At 39.4% G+C, this 18,494-nt stretch overlaps 1 protein-coding gene across 1 annotated transcript in view; it reads left to right on the top strand.

The window, feature by feature from the left end:
• The window catches only part of PPFIA2 (PTPRF interacting protein alpha 2), a 464,313-nt gene that overhangs the window by 431,106 nt on the left and 14,713 nt on the right, over positions 1-18,494 (top strand). Inside the window, exons 22-26 of the mRNA XM_047788357.1 lie at positions 2,125-2,206; positions 6,255-6,455; positions 13,622-13,684; positions 14,934-14,963; positions 16,579-16,772. Coding sequence (XP_047644313.1) covers positions 2,125-2,206; positions 6,255-6,455; positions 13,622-13,684; positions 14,934-14,963; positions 16,579-16,772 — 570 coding nt within the window. The remainder of the gene's footprint in view (positions 1-2,124; positions 2,207-6,254; positions 6,456-13,621; positions 13,685-14,933; positions 14,964-16,578; positions 16,773-18,494) is intronic.

An 18,494-nucleotide genomic window follows, 5' to 3' on the forward strand; every position in this document is an offset into this window, starting at 1 on the left:
GAACAGCAGATGCAAAGTTTTATGACAGAAAAGGCCTGGGCTGTTTCCAGGTAACAGCAAGGAAACTAGTGTTGCTGGTTGAGATGGGAGTTGAGTCAGAGAGGTGAGGAGGTAGGGTGGATCCCAACAGCTGCTTTAGTTTTTATTTTCAGGGGGACAGGGATTAGTTGGAAATTTATGAGCAGAAAAGTTTTATTACCTGACTTAAGTTTTAACAGGATCACTCCAGCTTATATGGCACATTTTTTTTTTAATTTGGAAACTAATCAGAATTTTCACAATTAAAATATTTCAACAACAGCTTCTGTACAACTCATGTAATTCACTTGTAAAAATTTTAAGTGCTTCCTAGGTGTTAATGCATCTTGACCTGCCTTTCTGCCAAATGTAGCAAAAACCCCTTGTCCTTGTGTATTTGTTTCTTCCCCTGTAATGCTGTTCACCTGTCACCTGCGGAACCCTCCTTTCCCTACCGGATATAAAGTTAGAACTCTGAATGATGCTGCTCCTTTGGCTCTGTGGGGGCCAGCTCTACATTTTCTTGCACATATTCTGTGTTCAGCCCTGCTTCTACCCCTGCACCCTTAGTGTGTATCCTGCTTGGAATGTCATCCTTGTCTCCTTCCCACCAGCCTTTCAAGCCCCGTTGCTACAAAGGCTTCACTGATGTTTCCATTGCACTGCCCCTTTCAAAAGCCTCACACTCAGAATCTGCATCATTGTGTTTTAGTATCTATTTGCGCATTGTACGATGTTTTTAGACAGTCCCATATGTTTGCTTTTCCTAACCAGAGATCTCCTAGAAAATTGGGTGCATGTCTATATTTTCACAGGTCTCGGCTCATAATAGGTGCTCAATAAGTGCCTGATACGTGGTTGTTTAACCCTTCAGTCCACGTCTGTCAAGATATCTGTCACAATGAGAGTAGGCTATATGAATCTGGTTTTCAGTGAAAGAATGTCATTGGGAAGCCTGAGGGAATGGGTGAGAGTAGAGCAAGCCAGATGAGGGAGCCTCCTCTAGTTTTCAATTCAGATTCCAGTGTCACTGTTCACTTTTCCGGGTGCTTAATAGCTTACATGTGGAATTTACAAATGCTTCCTTACTATCCCGTTAAGTGAAACAGCAGTTGATTTTTGTGTCTCTTTAGCTGCTATAACTTTAAGTTTTATTTTGCCTCCCTGTTTCTTTTTCACACTGCATTTTTTTGGTAGCCATTGCAAATACTGACTTTTGTGTTAAAAGACATTTTTATTATATGTTTCACTGTAATAATGCATCACAGTAAGAAATTAATTGAGTAGAAGATAAATGCTTCATTTTGAAGTTCATGTATAATGTTAATTATGGATTCCTAAGCATTAATATAGATAGATAGATAGATAGAATGTGTGTAAGATCAGTGCATCTGAGAGACAGAATATACTTTCCAGTATGTTCCTAACCAGATATATATCAATTTGAGTTTCAAAGAAAACACATACTTGTTATTTCAATAATGAATGATCTGAAATGGGTTTTGTAAATGGATGTCCAAGGTCAAAGGACAAGGACTAAAGACGGATTTGTCCAGGCTCTTTATTTACGTCTTCCTTTTATCAGATGTTCTGCTTTCATTAAAGCCAGTCATGACTATAAATGAAAATGTGTACATCACCTGAATGGGGCTAAAATGACCAGCTTGATCTTCTGCTTCTATATACAGGCATTTTATCTGCTATTGAAATAACAAGGGAAAGCAGGCAAGGCAGATGGAAGAAACCTCATTTAGATCCTATAATACGTGCTTGAATATGCATATGTGGGCTATTCTCTTGTTTAAGGGATGCGGCATTTGCTGATAATAAAATTCAGTTTCTTAGTCCATTAGCATTTAATGTTTGAATTTTAGTGAGTAAGTGTTGGGGAAAATTATTTTTAGATGTCAGTGTTTCATTTCTAATGAAAATCAGTGAATGACTTGCATGTATTATTCAAAGGAAGAAGGAATTCTGTTATTTTGTGTTAACTCATAGAAAAGCTTATAAAGGATTATTGGGTTTTTAAAAAACATTGTTATTGAAAGTAATTACAGCCATCTTTTCCTGTATTACCTGACGAGTAATCTTTGCTATATACTTCAGGCATGAACTTCTAGAAGAAGCTCGGAGAAAGGGGTTACCTTTCGCCCAGTGGGATGGGCCCACTGTGGTCGCATGGCTAGAGGTAAGAGAGTGAAACCAGAAGGCTCTTAACACACTAACTGCTAACTTGATAGTATTTTTAGAGACAGGTGAAGACAGGTTCCTGACATTCTGGTTTTCCAATAGTCTGGAACAGCTCATGTAAGGATTATTTAGGGGCCCATGGGCGTGTTGTAATTTCACTCTGATGCTTTCATGTGATTGTGGTAGAAGGAAACAGGCAATAGGATAAAAGGAACTTTCAGTCAATTCCATCCTCTTCATGTCTAGAGTAAATCAGAAGAGACAATTTTTGAGTGACACTCCCACTGTTGCCAGAAAGCATCTGTCCCAGCCCATCAGTCCAGGGACCTTCCTTATCAGCAGGTTAACAGAGAAGAGCCATCTCCATGTGTTTAATATGTCTGTGTTATTTAAGAGGCCACGGCCATCTAATTGTAAGAGAACAAGTCCTCTTCTCGTGGGATAATTCCTGACCTTAAACCTCTAAAGACCAGGGGCCAGTTAGAGTTAGACATTTGGGGTCACGCAGGAGACTGAATCCCTTGCTCCCTTCTGTGTTTAGACAGAATGTTTTCATGACACAAGAACTGTATTCAGCATTTGCTGTACAACACAAGGGTCTGGAAAAGGGAAATAGTCCCTGAGCAGCGCAGAGGGCAGCAGGAGCAGACCGGGAGAGTGAAAGGAAAGACAGAGCTGACCACAAAGGCTCCTTCACACCACTTATCAGTAGTTTTCACTGCCCCTTCCACTCAGTTCTCTAACGCGGACTGTTGGCAGCTGCTGGAATACGCCGACGTCAAGGCAAAGAACAGGGCAGTCGTGCTCCGTATCCACGAGCGCCCCATTCGTGGATGCCCCAGCCACATTCGGTCTGAGAAGAGACGGAATCTGAGGCTGAGGAGCTTGCTGATACGGAGGCCAACTGTAAGGGCCTTGCGCATCGGCAGCTTTGGGCATCAGGGCATTATGGAACCGATGCCCCAAAGATACCAAGGCGCTGACTTATGGACTTTTCTAATTACCTGGCAGAGGCACTTAGACCCTATTGTTTTAAAAGGTTTAAGATTATAAAATCATCCATCTTCATTGTCAATCATATCTCATCCAGAGTTGATGAATTAATCAAAGAGGAAAAATCAAAACCCATTTAAGTTTAAAAAAAAATAGTCTTCTACAGATAAATATATAAATATGGTTTGATTGTTTTCTTGGACTGAGTGAAAGAAACCCCTGTCTTGCTTTATGTATTTTCTCATATCAGTCAGGGAATGTTTAGCTTATTAGTGATCAGAGCTGCTGCTTCCAAATAGGTCTTTAAAATTACTATATTTTAAAAATCAATTATAAGTCAAAATGCTTAAGAAAACCCACCTCAAAGTAGAGAGCAGTTCTTTGTCCAGTTTGACCCTAATAAAATGAGCTGCAGCTTGACAGAGAAGGTCGCTACTCTTTTGGCAAGTGATGAACAAATCCCTAATGTAACAATACAGATTTACTGTCATTAAGGTGCTAGAAAATGACAGGCAGTGGAGTTCATGCTGATTAAAACTATCCTGAGCGCACAGAAATTGCTCATCATGTGCTCCCTAAAGTGACTCGAATTAGAAGATGGAATAAACCAGACGAATGAGCTGGGTGACCCAGTGAATGAGGGCTCCTCGCTCTCACCTCCTCGCCTGCACCGCCCACGAAGGCGGCTATGTGGAAATGTCTGATGCTTCACATGCCATTTATCAACCCCAAAGTCTTTTAAAAAGTCTTATCGCAATGTAATGGCGACAAGAATTTGGGGACCATTAACCCATGGGGAAATCCAAATATCTGAGCAGAGAGGAAGGGGGAACAGGTGAAACTCATGAGGAGCCAGTGAAGGTATGTCGAGATGTTTCGTGTCTGTGAGCAACTTGAGTTTATAACCTGTGAAGCCAAGTCCCATCTGCTGTCATATCGAGTCCTGTCTGTCCGCAAGGTCACTTCCTCGTGCCTGACCTATGGAAGACACCACATGCAGTCATTCACTCCGCCTACCCTCTCTCCTTTCTCTTAGTCACAGACCAGGCCCCATCGATTAAAAGGTGTGACTTTTGGTTTGCTTCCTCTGCATAGCCAAGCGGCTTTTAAATGTGGCAGAATTTTTTAAATGACAAAAAAACTTGGGAGTTCCTGCTGTGGCACAGTGGATTAAGAATATGACTGCAGGGGCTCAGGTTGCTGTGGGGGCACGTGTTTGATCCCTGGCCTGGCACAGTGTTCAAGACTCCGGCTTTGCTGCAGCTGCAGCTCCAGTTGGATCCCTGGCCCAGGAACTTTCATACGCCATGAGTGTGGCCATTAAAAAAAAAAAAAAAAAAAAATTCGGTGTTAGCTATCTATTACCAATCTTGATTTTCCTCATGGTTTCTGTGGGTCAGGAATCCAGACATGGCTTAGCTCCTCCCTCTGTGCAGAGTCTCCCATGACTCTTCAAACAAGGCGTCAGCCAGGGAAGCAGTCAACCCCAGGCTTGACTTGGGGAAAATCCACTTTCAGGCTGACTCAGTTGCTTCCTAGATGTGGTCCAGAGACATCTGTTCCCTTCCACGTGGGCATCTCACAGGACGACTCCCACCATGCTGCTGGCTTTCCCCACAGCAAGAGCTCAGAGGAGACAGACGGGAAGCAGACTAGCAGGAAGGGAGCCCCTGTCTTTCTGTGACCTACTCTGGACAGTCATACCCCATCCCTTTGACCAAAGTCTTTCCATTAAAATAAGCCGCTGGGTCCAGCCCAAGCCCAGAGGAAGAGGCTGAAACAAGGGCAGGAATATCAGGAAGTGAGGTCCTTGGGAGCCACCTTCCAGGCAGCCTAGAGCCATAGAAATAGAGATGCTGAGTCCTTTTCCGTTTTTACAAATGAGGAAGCGGAGGCTGAGGTTGAAGTGCTTGTGTGACTCACCAGCGACAGTGAGGGAGTTAGAGCCCAGGCCTTGTGATCCGCGGTCCAAAGCTCTTGGCCCTGCGTGCTGCGGATTACAGTTCTTCTTTCTCTTACTCTCACTTTTCATGCTCTCTTTCCTTTTGTTCAGTCTGCTCATATCAATACATGACATAACCAAAAGACATAAAAATCGGTAGTTTGGACATTTCAAGACCAAGATTTAAACTGCTCACTCGCATGTGCCCTGCTTCTTACTCATAGCTAATGATAGGGCAGGTCGGGGGGAAAGGAAAGAATATTCCTCACTTTCGTGTTTGTGATTGAGGTGCTACAACCCGGTGCGTGTGAGTTGGCATTCACCCACTGCTCCAGATGTGTGGCGGGCTTTATCTTATGCTCATTGCACTGCTAATTCAATGGTCTTTCCAGAGCCTCACAGCAACGTTGAAAAATCAGAATCCCTAGTTGCTAATGCATTATTCACTTTGTTACTCTCTTTAGCTAACATTTTCCAGACATGTTAGTCTCTCCCATTAGCCCATCATTTCATTCTTCAAAAAGCATTTTCCTATTTGATACCTAATTGAGCTCATGCACCTCTCACATAGTACAGGTAGGTAGATTGGAAGTGGGGATTCGCCACGCTACAGCCTCTGCTCAAAATCGCAAAGTCTTTCTGCGACAGAATTTCTGTCTGCCCTCAGAAGTCCAAAGGAGAGCTACACATGGAAGTCCTTCACTAAGCAGATATTGATTGAGGCTTTACCAGGGTAAATCTCTTCTTCTTACCCTTAAACTCAAGAAAGGATTTGGTGTGGGACAGCTGTGATTTTAATCCCTAATCATATAAACTAGTTGTTAAATTGCAGACCCTGAAGACTGAGTGTCCAATCTTCATTCCCACTACTGCCTAACGGATATTTGTAAATAAATGATTTAATGTCACTGTGCATCAGGCTCCTCTGGGGGAGAGAGTCATAGCATCACTTACGTGGGGTCGTGGTGAATAAATGAGTCCATGCAAGGGAGGTACTGGGAGTCGTGGCTCGTAGGGAAGAGACACCGCATCATTTCATTCTCCAAAAAGTATTTTCCTGTTTGTCAACTCTTAGCGCCATCTGCCTATGTCTTTTTCCCCCCTTCCTCAGCTCTGGCTGGGGATGCCTGCTTGGTATGTGGCAGCCTGCCGAGCCAACGTGAAGAGCGGTGCCATTATGTCTGCTTTATCAGATACCGAGATCCAGAGAGAGATCGGCATCAGCAATCCCCTGCATCGCCTAAAGCTCCGGCTCGCCATCCAGGAGATGGTCTCCCTCACCAGCCCTTCCGCGCCTCCGACCTCCCGAACTGTGAGTCTGTGCGTCCTGCCTCTCCCAGTGCTGCGCGGACCGCCCCGTCTCCGAGGCCGCAGAGCAGACCTGCGGCGGCACGCGCTTCAGTGTCAGCATCAGTCCTTCTGAGGAGACCTGGCTTGCTCGTCCTTAACCTTGCTGCTCCCTTCAATAGATGTGCAGTTGAGGAGCTGTCCTATCAGACTTGAAGGCAGCAGCAAAGACAGACGTGCGAGCTCGCCTTTAGACTAAAGTTGAGATTTTTTCTTTCAAGCCACGGGACCATGAGTTTTCTTTTCAGGATATTTTTTTTCTTTTTAACACAGTCCAGTAGCTCAGCTGAGCTGCGGGCGTTAGTGTTTTCTGAAGATGGAATGCTAAACTCGCCACTTCTTAAGCAGTTTTTGTAATTATGCAAGTTCCCCAATTTTTAATGTTTGATAAATAGCAAGTTGCAATATTTTCCTTCAAAACCTGTTTGTTTCATATGTACACCCCTATTCCTCTCATAATTTTGTCCCTATCTTAATATTAGGAAAGAAAAAATGTCTAAAAAAGGCAAGCTAGATGACAAATTTAGACACTGAGAAAAACTCCCAAATAATATTCGTTCTTTCTTCAGTCCTTTCCAAAATGATATCTTTTTATAATTATATATAATTATATACATAATTATATCTTTTATCTTTGCTGATACAGATATGGTTTCTGATATTAACTGGACTTTTCTGGTCTCATGTCTTATACAAAATAATAAAATGTGGAAGGAGGCAAATTTGAATAGGGGGTAGAAGATAGAAAAGTGAGTGATATTACTTTACTGTAGTTTTCAGGCACAAAACAAAGGTGAATTTTTAATATATAGTCTTAAACATAGACCATAAATTAGAAGATTTGCTTCATTTTTATCACATATATCCTTGTATTCTTTCACAATTTACCAGATTCTAATGCTAGATATGCAAGTTCAAATTTCTTGTATATTTCCATTTTAACTTCTTTCTAAGTAACATGTAAGGGACAAAAATTTAACAAATTCTTATGTATAACTTGTTGTGTAACATTTTTAAATGAATATAAATGTTGTATATGATAGCCGAATAATTCTCGAAGCTGAGAAATAATTCAGAATACATTTAAAATAAAAACTGAGCAGGTCATTAAAATAGTTACTAGAAATTGAATTCAGATCTGATGATGAGTTTCAGGAACAGCTTCCAACTGAGAGAGAAGTATGATGGCTGGTTTATATCAACACTCTCCTCCCAAGAGCAAACTTGAACAAAAATAATTAAAATTCCTAATCTTTGAAAAGTAAGAGGAATAGAAGTCCCAACTCAAGATGAAAAATTGAATACAGTTTATCATTTCTATTTAGCATCCTAACCTATTTCTTAATGGAAAATAGAACAATTAAGCACTATTTTTCTGAAACTACCGAAAGCAACTAAAGGAACTTACATCCCAGACTATTAAAGGGAAAAGAGTGCACTCAGTTGTTCAACAGTCAGATGTGAAGAGAGCTTTCAAGACGCTGCCTGATCTCATCTCAGTTCACCTCCGAGGCTTTATTTCCTCCAGGCAGGATCCCAGCCGTTCAGAACGACTTTCAGTTTCCTAAACTTCTGTGATGTCGGCTGTGTGAGCTTTTTCGATTACCTCTCCCCCTGCCGGGAACGTTCTTTCCACTCCAAGATGACCATCCTGCTTCATCTAGTGATTCCTGAATGTCCTTCCTCTAAAAAGTTCACTAAAGCCCCACAGTCTGGGTTTGCTTCCTTTCCTGAGAGATCCCTCTGCATATTTTTAAAAGCTACTTTATAGTTTTCTATTCTTGATTCATCCCGCACCAGGCCAAGCACGTACAGGATCAGGTCTTCCCTGTCCCTAGGCCTTCGCTGGGTGCACAGCAAGTTGTAGATAACTAGTAAACACGCATCCTTAAGCGATGGTTGTACAGATTGCTCTGTACCCACCATGACAGAGGACATGAAGGATGTACAGCCCTGACCTCAGGGCAGCCCCTCTAAGAAAAGGAAGACAAGGTCACCAGTAGGTTGAGTAGAAGGTGACATAGGTTAACTCCTCAGTGTGAGATAGGAGCAGAGGGCTGCGGAATCCCAAAGAAGGAAGGAGAAACCACTCTGGCTGAATAAGGCTTCAAAGAGGAATTAGCATTTGAAAGACAGGTAATATATTGTTAATTAATTATTAAAATGATTAATATTTTCACTAGTAACTTTTGATAGCGACTTTTCCATTCTATCTTTTTTGGTATGTTATAAAGATGAATTCTTTTCACATATTATTTTATACTTTCCTTTTAAATTTTAATAATATAGCATGAACGTTTTCCTCATTTATTAAGTATGCAATTCTAGTATCATTTTTACCTCCTTAATAGAAATACCATAATGTATTTAATCAAGTCCTTAATATTGGAGAGTTTGCATATTTAACAATTTTCATCATATTTACAACAGCATAGTGGATATACACGTAGTTATACTGTTGCATTAACTGAGATTACTTCCATAGAAATATCTATATATAGGGCAATTGTAATTTATTACCTTTTTTTTTTTTTTTTAAATCTGGCCGCACCACGGCATATGGAGGTTCCCAGGCTAGGGGTTGAATTGGAGCTGTAACTGCTGGCCTACACCACAGCCACAGCAACTCAGGATCCAAGCCGTGTCTGAGACCTACACCACAGCTCACGGCAATGCTGGATCCTTAACTCACTGAGCGAGGGCAGGGATCCAACCCACATCCTCATAGATGCTGGTCAGGTTGGTTAACCACTGAGCCACGACAGGAACTCCTGTATTCTTATTATTTTAACCCTTAATTGCCAAATTGTATTGTATAGTCTTTTTTTCCTCCCTTTGTCAATGTTAATATAATGCTTATGTTTACATTTTTTAAATTACTGGTAAAAAGTTTTTCATGTGCATATTTATTTTAGCATTTAAATGAAATACCTTTTCCATTTTTCTATAGGATTATAGGAATATGCAACTTCTTACTAATGTGTAAAAGCTCTTTATTCACAGAAGACATATGCCCTTTGCCAAATACTCATGCAAGTTACATAAGAGATAAGTTGTCTCTGTTTGCTTTAAAAATACTCTACTGAGTGCTTTTTGTTTCTTTTACTCCATGTACATGGAAGTATTTCCTTATTTCCAATATATTTAAAATATGATTTGCTTTGCAAAAAAATGCATATGAAATTTCTAGTAATTAATACACCGTGTAAGGTGAAGACGAAAACATTTTTAAGTCATCACCTAAAATTATATATTGGGATTCACACTTTTTTTTTAAACACGTGGCTGCACCTATGGTGCATGGAAGTTTCCTGCTCAGGGATCGAACCAGAGCCACTGCAGAGACACCACCAAGTAGTTATGATGTGAGCCACAGGGCAAGTCCAAGATTCACACTTTGAAAATACAAGTGGAGTTTTGTTTTTTAAGAAATGTTATCTTGTCTCCTAGAACCCTGCAAATAGTTCCGATCATAGAAGATTTTCTCTATGTGTAGGTTTGGGTTTGGGTTTGGTGTCCTAGGCCAGGTGTGTCTGGTTCATTCATTCAAGTTTTAAAAAGAAAAAAGAAAAAAAAAAAAAGCTTGAAACCTTTTTTGAAAAAAATAAATAACTGAAGCCTTAGCAGAACTCTGTTTGATTCTGCCCCCTTTTCATCCTGTCTAGATGAAATGGGTTGGACCAGGGAAAAAGCTGGAGTTTACCTTTATGTTTCTTTGGGCCTATAGCCCTAATCTTCCAGGCTACTGTTACTGCAGAAGGCCTCTTGCATAATAGCACAGAGATGGGAATTTCAGGGAATTGAAATATTGGGTTAAAGAGGCATGTCATAAAAATAAATATATTCTTTAAATACTTAGAGGAAAATATGTAAGTGTTTTAGATGAAATAACCACAACTTGGAATTCCTGTCGTGGCGCAGTGGTTAACGAATCCGACTAGGAACCATGAGGTCGCGGGTTCGGTCCCTGCCCTTGCTCAGTGGGTTAAGGATCCTGCGTTGCCGTGAGCTGGGGGTGTAGGTTGCAGACGCGGCTCGGATCCCGCGTTGCTGTGGCTCTGGCGTAGGCCGGTGGCTACAGCTCCGATTCGACCCCTAGCCTGGGAACCTCCATATGCCGCAGGAGCAGCCCAAGAAATAGCAAAAAGACAAAAAAAAAAAAAAAAGAAATACTACATCATCATTTTCAATTATCAGTATGTGTTCTAGTAGGAGTATGGTGTTCTTGCCTATTTAACAGATATATAATCTAAAATTTAGAGAGGTTTAGGAAATGCCCCTGAGGAGTTGCAAGAAGTGGCGCTACTGGAACTCAAGCCTCTGGGTTATAATTTGGTAGATTTCCAGATAATTGAAATTTTAGACATCATCTGCTAGGCTCAGGTGATACTAGCCACAAAACCCATGAGCACTGATTTGCACTCTCCAGCTCAAATACTGAGGGTTGCAGCATGCACTGCCAAAGGCAGTGAGTAAATGACTTTCAGTGACTCTCAGAGAACCACAGCTAAATCACATGATACTTGCCCTTTATGCTTTTCCAGTCTACTTTTTGAACTCTGTATTCTTGGACCCAAGGCATCAGTGTCCTCTGTCCTTTTGTTGCTCAAAGTCTCCCACTGAGCTAGTCTCCGTGATGTGCTCTTTGCTGAAACACTCATGCTCTAAAGCACCCCTTTTGACTTACTCAGATGAAAGTTCCATCCTTTAAACTGAAAGTGGAAGGCAAGAAATCTGAATATTGACTTATTACACATGGGCTTCTTTATGAAATAAACTTACTAAATCAAACCTCAACTCAGGCCTAATTGATTGGTTGGTGTAGAAGTTATTTTATGGGCTACTTTACTAGGCTCTAGAGCCAGCGTGCTCCTCATAAGTAAAACTGCAAAGCAAAAGAGAACAATTTCCAACATCAGAAAGTTTGCCAACTGTACTTTAGACGATTGCCCTGAAAATATACTCATGTGGAATGTAAAGATACAGAGAAAAACACAGCTTCCAGCCTCCTGCCCACCCCCGAATATCATGATGGATGGGCAAACAGAGACTTTAAAATAACCTGTGTAAGAGGGGATGCATGTATGGTTCCCCTCTTAGCTAATACCGGTCAAGTTTCCCAGGGAAGTTCATTATTTGGATTCACAATCAAGATCGAATCCACAGAAATCATTGTAAAATAAGTGGCTTAAATGAATTTCCTCTCGGGTAGCTGTCACTGAAGCTCACTTTCAACAAACAGTACAGCGTCTCAGGCAAAACAGGGTTGTCACTGGGTGTAAAGGGACTGTGACAGATGAGCATGAAGTTCTTTTTAGCATAGTACCCTCCTCACCAAGTCAGTGAAGGTGACTGCTGCCAAATAATTTAATGATTCATATATTCATATGCAACCTTCTATTTATAATGAGCCCCATTTCCAGAATCTAGGAATAGAAGGCAGGAGATTCTAATGACATGGATGGCTGCTGTATCCTAAATATATTTTACAGGTGTGCACAGTTTTGTCTTATCTATACTCAGATTTCCAAAATGGCAGGAGCGGGTGAACCCTTTGAGGTTTTCATGCCTCTACAGTTTATTTATAATCATGACTATTCCCTGCTCAATTCCCTTTTGTTTCTCCACTATATACCTAAGTAATTCTCTTATACATGAGATTTACCTTATATCAAATCATACTCATCAGTTTACATGTGGTTATCTTCCTATTAAATCACATCATGTACAATAGAATAGAAGTCAGTGTGTACTGCGCATTGGTCGCAAAGGCCGGATAGAATTAGAGTGGTGACTTATGTTAGGGCATCCGCTTTGCTCCTTCCAAATCTCTTAAAACTAGACCCCTTATAAAATAAGTATCAAGACATAAATAGGATATAAATTCCACCATAACGACACAATTGATGTACGTGGACCACATTGCAGTGTGTATCAAGATTTCCCAAGACACGGGGGAATTTTATGGGAAGCGGTTCCAAGTGGTCTCAGTGCTACTAAGTGGACCTTGGTTTAGAAATTGCGTGTGACTCCATGTGTAAAGCAAATAGCTTGGGTCATTTTATTTAGAAAGCAAACAGTAACAGAGTAGTGCCTGCTAGAGGGAAAATGTCCCTTTACCTTGTATTCTTCTCTGTAACGGTGTAGGTGCTGCTGAAAAATTAGGAAACCTAGATTTTGTGATTTCTGACAATATTTAGTGGAAAATATATTTTATTAAATCAAAAATAACATTTCCCTCCTTTTTTCTCTATAAAAATAGAGGAGAACAACATACTTAGTGAACTGTTCAGGGAAGAGATCATTTGGGAAGGGCTGATACTGGCCTCCAGACAGGTTATGAGAGCTTTTAGCTTCATACTGAAGACCAGTTTTCTCTTTCTAAGGACATGGAAGCATCAAAACTTTGTAAATGAAATAGTGGCAATAACACAACAAGATCCATGTGCCTTTGTTTACTGAAGAAAAAATAAATACTCTTCTGTAGACCAAATTTATTCATTTCTCCATGATTACAAAAAGTTGGATCCAATAGCCACACACCTTTGAAATGCAAATTTTGATTAAGCCTTTTTCCTGATTAATATTACAAAGTATCATTTTAAATCTATCCCACATGAGCTTCACAGCATGCCTTTTCCTTTTTTTTTTTTTGGTCTTATTGCCTTTTCTAGGGCCGCACCCGCAGTACACAGAGGTTTCCAGGCTAGGGGTCCAGTCAGAGCTGTAGCTGCGGGCCTACACCAGAGCCACAGCAATGCGGGATCTGAGTCCTGTCCAGACCTACACTACAGCGCACGGCAACGCTGGATCCTTAACCCACTGAGGGAGGCCGGGGATGGCTCAAGGCCGGGGAGGGATCGAACCCCACAACCTCATGGTTCCTAGTCGGATTCGTTAACCACTGAGCCACGACGGGAACGCCTATTTTTGGCCTCTTTCAATTTAACCTCTTTACGTAGATAAAGAAAGGGAGCTCTGAGAAACCAGCAATGCTGTCTCTTGTGCGTGCTGTAGAGCAAGAGCTCTAGCCTGTTCCGTGGTACCATTCGCTTACCGTGCTGCTGCCTTTCTTCTTTACCTCTGCTTCCCTTCCGTGGACCCACGGCTTCCCCTCGGCCTCCTCACTAGCCTTCCGGCAACGTTTGGGTGACCCATGAAGAAATGGAGAATCTTGCAGCTCCAGCAAAAACGGTTAGTTTTTATGACTTTGTTGAACATGAAGAAAAGTTATTTTGCTGCTATTTGGACGGAAAAGCAATTTTGTTTGTGATAGAGCAGAGTAATGGAGTATGTTGACCCTGCGATTGGCAATGATAACTAACACTTTTCATCACGGTTTTATTTCACTCCACTTAGACATTTTTAAATGAGGCAATACCAGGTTGTCATATGTGGTTAAGGTAAGAGTAATATGCAAACAATAGCCAAGAATTTAATAACATTTATTGATCCATTTGCAACACTGGAAATTTTTGATAACACGTATCACTTAACATTGAGGATATTCACAAGTAATGCATGTTTCCAAAGCCAATTGAACTTGTTTCTCATACTTGACCATCTCAGATACAGAGCTTCCTCCCCATACCCCAAGGCAAAGTGTTCTGTTTATATTTTATTCAAAGCCCAGGCTTAAAGAAATTCACGGTGACTCTGTAATTGTCAGCTTTTAAAAATGATATATTAAAAAATATAATATTACACTCATATTTATAGTCATTTCTCATTTAAAGTAGCAAATATAATATTACATTTATATTTATAGTCATTTCTCATTTAAAGTAGCAAAGTTGGGCATGCCATGTATTTTATTCTTAGCAACTTTTTAATTTAATATCCTTTCAATTTTGTCCCTGTTTGAAAGATTATCTAGTTTATGATGAATAAAAATGCCAGTGTCATGTACTGATTACATTTCTAGTTAGTTTGTTGTGCTCTGTCTTTTCTTGTTTAGTTTTGTTGTTAGAAGGATGCAGTTACTTTGTCCACTCCATTAATTTATGTTATGTAAGATTTCTCCACCATAGGTATATATACCCACTGGCATATTGTCTATGTGTATGAGTATCATCAGAAATTTTTACTGTAACATCACATTTGGAAAATTTCACACTTTTAAGACTTAAAAAAGGTTTAGAGTGACCAGGTCAAGTGTATCATGAAAATTCCATGAGTCATATGTGTGTTTTCAGTTACAATCAGTCAGAGACTGTGTGGGTGTCCTCCTAGTCATCCTTGAATTGCTAAAACGTAGACCTGAAGTGTCCCTGAATTGCTCCAGTGTAGATCTGAATAAGGATCCATATACTTATTTGCCTATGTCTTACTTAACGTTTTTAATCACAATTTTACTTCTACTAGTAAAAACTGACTGACCGTATTCGTTTGAGATTAATTTATATTTATCTGCTTTATTAATCATTTCCTGCTGCTAACACAGAAAGAATCTGAGGAAGGAAGCTGGGCCCAGGTAGGAATTTCTTATGCTTTAAACCAATATCATGTTGTAGGCTATGGGGATATAAAGCAAGAAGATAGTATGTCATAATATTATAAATCTTCGCTTAGGTTAAGATTAGGCTAATTGTATGTTTGACTTTATTATGTTTAATACAGTGTAGGTCTTTTAAAATCACCATGTTTTGCAAAGATAATTATCATTTCATATCTGGCCTCTTCTGAAAGGAAAATTTCCTTTCTCTTTTAAAAGGATGAACTGTAACTTAAATTTCTTGGAAATCACCCCTGAATATAGTTAATCAGGAGTCATTTATGTTGGATGTAAGTAGGAGGTCAGGGGAGATTTTAAAAAAAGACTTATTTGAAATCACATATGTTCTAAAGTATAATGGAGAGTGTGTGAGAAATGAAGTTGGAGGGACATGAGTTAGGCTGCAACTTCAGTTCCATAGCCACTCCCATTTATTGAGATGGCATTATGAGCCGAGCATTTGTACCCTGAACACACATGTATGTTTGCAAGGAAGCTGCTCCTTTTTCAACATTTTTACATGTTGTATAACTAAAAGAATTAACGGGTTCAAGGTAATATGATTCAAACTTTATAGGAAAATTTTTGACAGTTATTACTAGGACTTACACCTAAACATTTAATAAATTAAATGTGGTTTTTATGTTGGTAAGGATTTCATTTTTTTTTGAGAACGTACAAAACATGAGGTTGCATGAGATTTTTACGTTGGTAAGGATTTCATTTTTTTGAGAACGTACAAAACAAGGGAAACACCTAGGTTTTCATTAGAAATATATTAGTTATAATTGTGAAATTTTTGGCTAAGGAGCTAGATAGAAAACATTGTCAAATTAAGAGAGAGTGATATTCCTTTTAAAAAATTGCTTTAGAGGTGATGATGGATTTTGGGTTTTCCTTTTGGTTTGTATGAACCGTGTTTGGTAAGATCAGTTCATATGATTATATTAAAGAATTAGATTATATCTTATTTTTTGATTATGCCCTGCTTCAAGTACAGAGCATATTCTGATTGATTCCTAAAAAAGAACGCTTACATCGACTTTTATGGAATACTGGCTGCATGTGTCCCTACAAAAATTGCCCACAGAAAGCTTCAGCATTCTGCCTCTCTAGCCTCGTGGCTCCTTTCTCTATTCGCTTACTGCGGTTTCTTTGTTCATATCAAGATTTGCCATCACATCATAGCAACGGCACTAGGAGCACCAAAGAGAAGGAACTGATGGAGTACTGGCTGACAGATAAAAATAAAACAAATTAAATGAGTTTCTCCATACAAAGGAAGGATCTTGAAGCTCAGTATTTGTATTTTACCATTCACTTTAACTTTATGATGAAAAGTGCATAGTTGAACACCATGCAGTTCCTTTTGAGAAAACAAAGTGAAAACAATTCTCTTTAGGCCAGTACTTGACACACGTGAAGAGCTCCATTTTGCACCAAAGTACACCAAATAGGCAGAGGCAAGATAGTGTTGCCACTTTGTTTCAATACATGGTAGCAATTAAACATGGGTTGCAATGGTAGACAATATCCTCCAATTACCATCTCATTTTATTGGCTAAGAAACTTGACTGCTATAAAACAATTCTAGTGTCCTGTCTTTCTGCAGACCCTGGCGTATGGAGATATGAACCACGAGTGGATTGGAAACGAATGGCTTCCCAGCCTGGGGTTACCCCAGTACAGGAGTTATTTTATGGAATGCTTGGTAGATGCAAGAATGTTAGATCACCTCACAAAAAAAGATCTCCGCGTCCATTTAAAAATGGTGGATAGTTTCCATCGGTAGGTTCTTCCAAAGCGTGATTAAAGTGACGCGATAAATAACGTATGTATTACTAGAACATAAAGAGTTATTTAAGAAATACAGAATACATGCTCTTTGAAACATCTGTGTACATCTACCTGGCAAAATATTTGTATGCAGCAAATTGCCGGAGCGGTCTTATGTAGAGCTGGATGCATGTTCTAGGCCCAAAGTTCATGGAACTCTTTAGGACAAATTTCTCATACAGCATAAATCATTTTCCCCCCACACACACATCTTTAGGAAATTTCATGTTTATGATTTGTATTTCTGTGTTTTGTATTAGAAAATTATTTATTAAGAATAAAATTAATTTCAACTCTATAGGTAGATGTGATTATAAATTATATAGTTTAGGGATATACTATAACAAATTTTGAGAAGGGATTCTTCTCTGAATAACATTCTTTTTTTGTATAAACCTTTTACTGATTTTGCTTATTTGTACACTAGTTTTCAGGAAAAAAAATACTGCATGGTCTATGAGACAGTAGGAAAAACAGATAATTAAAAAGCAAATAAAAATTCTTTTTTCAAATTATTTACTTGGGGGTAAAAAAAGACTTGTTATAACACCATGTCATAAATGTTATGTTGTAGCCTGATATCTTTGTAGCTTATATGCAGAATTGACAGTTGGAGTATAATTATTTCACATATAGTTAGTTACGATAATAAAGTAATAAATATAAATATAGACAAATTTGGCTTAGCAAACTATTTGCACACATCCCGGCCAACATTTAATTAGGGGCTGAAATGAAAATAGTATAAAAATCATGACAAAGTTAAGATAAAGAGACAATAATTGAGAGTTTTCAGTCAAATTTATCAAAATGTTTTGAACCTTAATACAGTTGTTGGCTCTGCTGGTTTAAATTTAGTAGAGATACATACAAAAAATCATTTTTAGAAACCATTAAAATGCTGAATAGAGAATCCATGAGTTAAAAGCAGTTCAAGTGAAAAATATGTGTGTTATAGTTGAAACAAACATCTCAGTTCTGGTTAATGGCTTGACAGGGCATATTTAGATTGTGTTTATTGGCAGGCACAATAAACATCCCACCATATGGTGAGATGACAATAAGAAACGACTAAATTTATGGACATTAACTTGTTATTGATGAAGTTAGAAAGTCTGGGGAAAGGAAGGAATTAAAGGTAGCGTGGATAAGGGAAGACTTGAGGTAAGTTTTCTTATGTTTTAATATCATGTGATAGAAGAAGAATATTTACTCTCTTGAACATGTACTTTTTCTATAGGTTTAGAGAAAAGGCTGAGGGTTTTATGTTCAGTACACAAAGCGATTTTGTATTGCTCTTAATTGCTCTGTGGCACACACATGGTGAGGTAGTGAATCCCCTGTTACTGACCATTTAGGCCCTCGAATTTGGTGTGGTTGCAGTAGATTTTTCAATGCTAAAATTAAAAAAGAAAATGCATTATAGTTCTTTTACAACGTTCTGTCAATTTCTGCTGTACCTCAAAGTGACATTATCCTCCGTCAGGCTCCATCCCAAGTGACTAGATAGAGTTCCCAGGGCTACACAGCAGGATCTCATTGCTGGTCCACTCCAAAGGTAATAGTTGGCATCTACGAACTCCAAACACCCCGTCCCTTCCCCTCCCTCCCCCTCGACAACTACAAGTCTGCTCTCCAAGTCCATGAGTTGCTTTCTTTTCTGTAGATAGGTTC

Source organism: Phacochoerus africanus, chromosome 7 (assembly GCF_016906955.1).
Source record: "Phacochoerus africanus isolate WHEZ1 chromosome 7, ROS_Pafr_v1, whole genome shotgun sequence".
Lineage (NCBI taxonomy): Eukaryota > Metazoa > Chordata > Mammalia > Artiodactyla > Suidae > Phacochoerus > Phacochoerus africanus.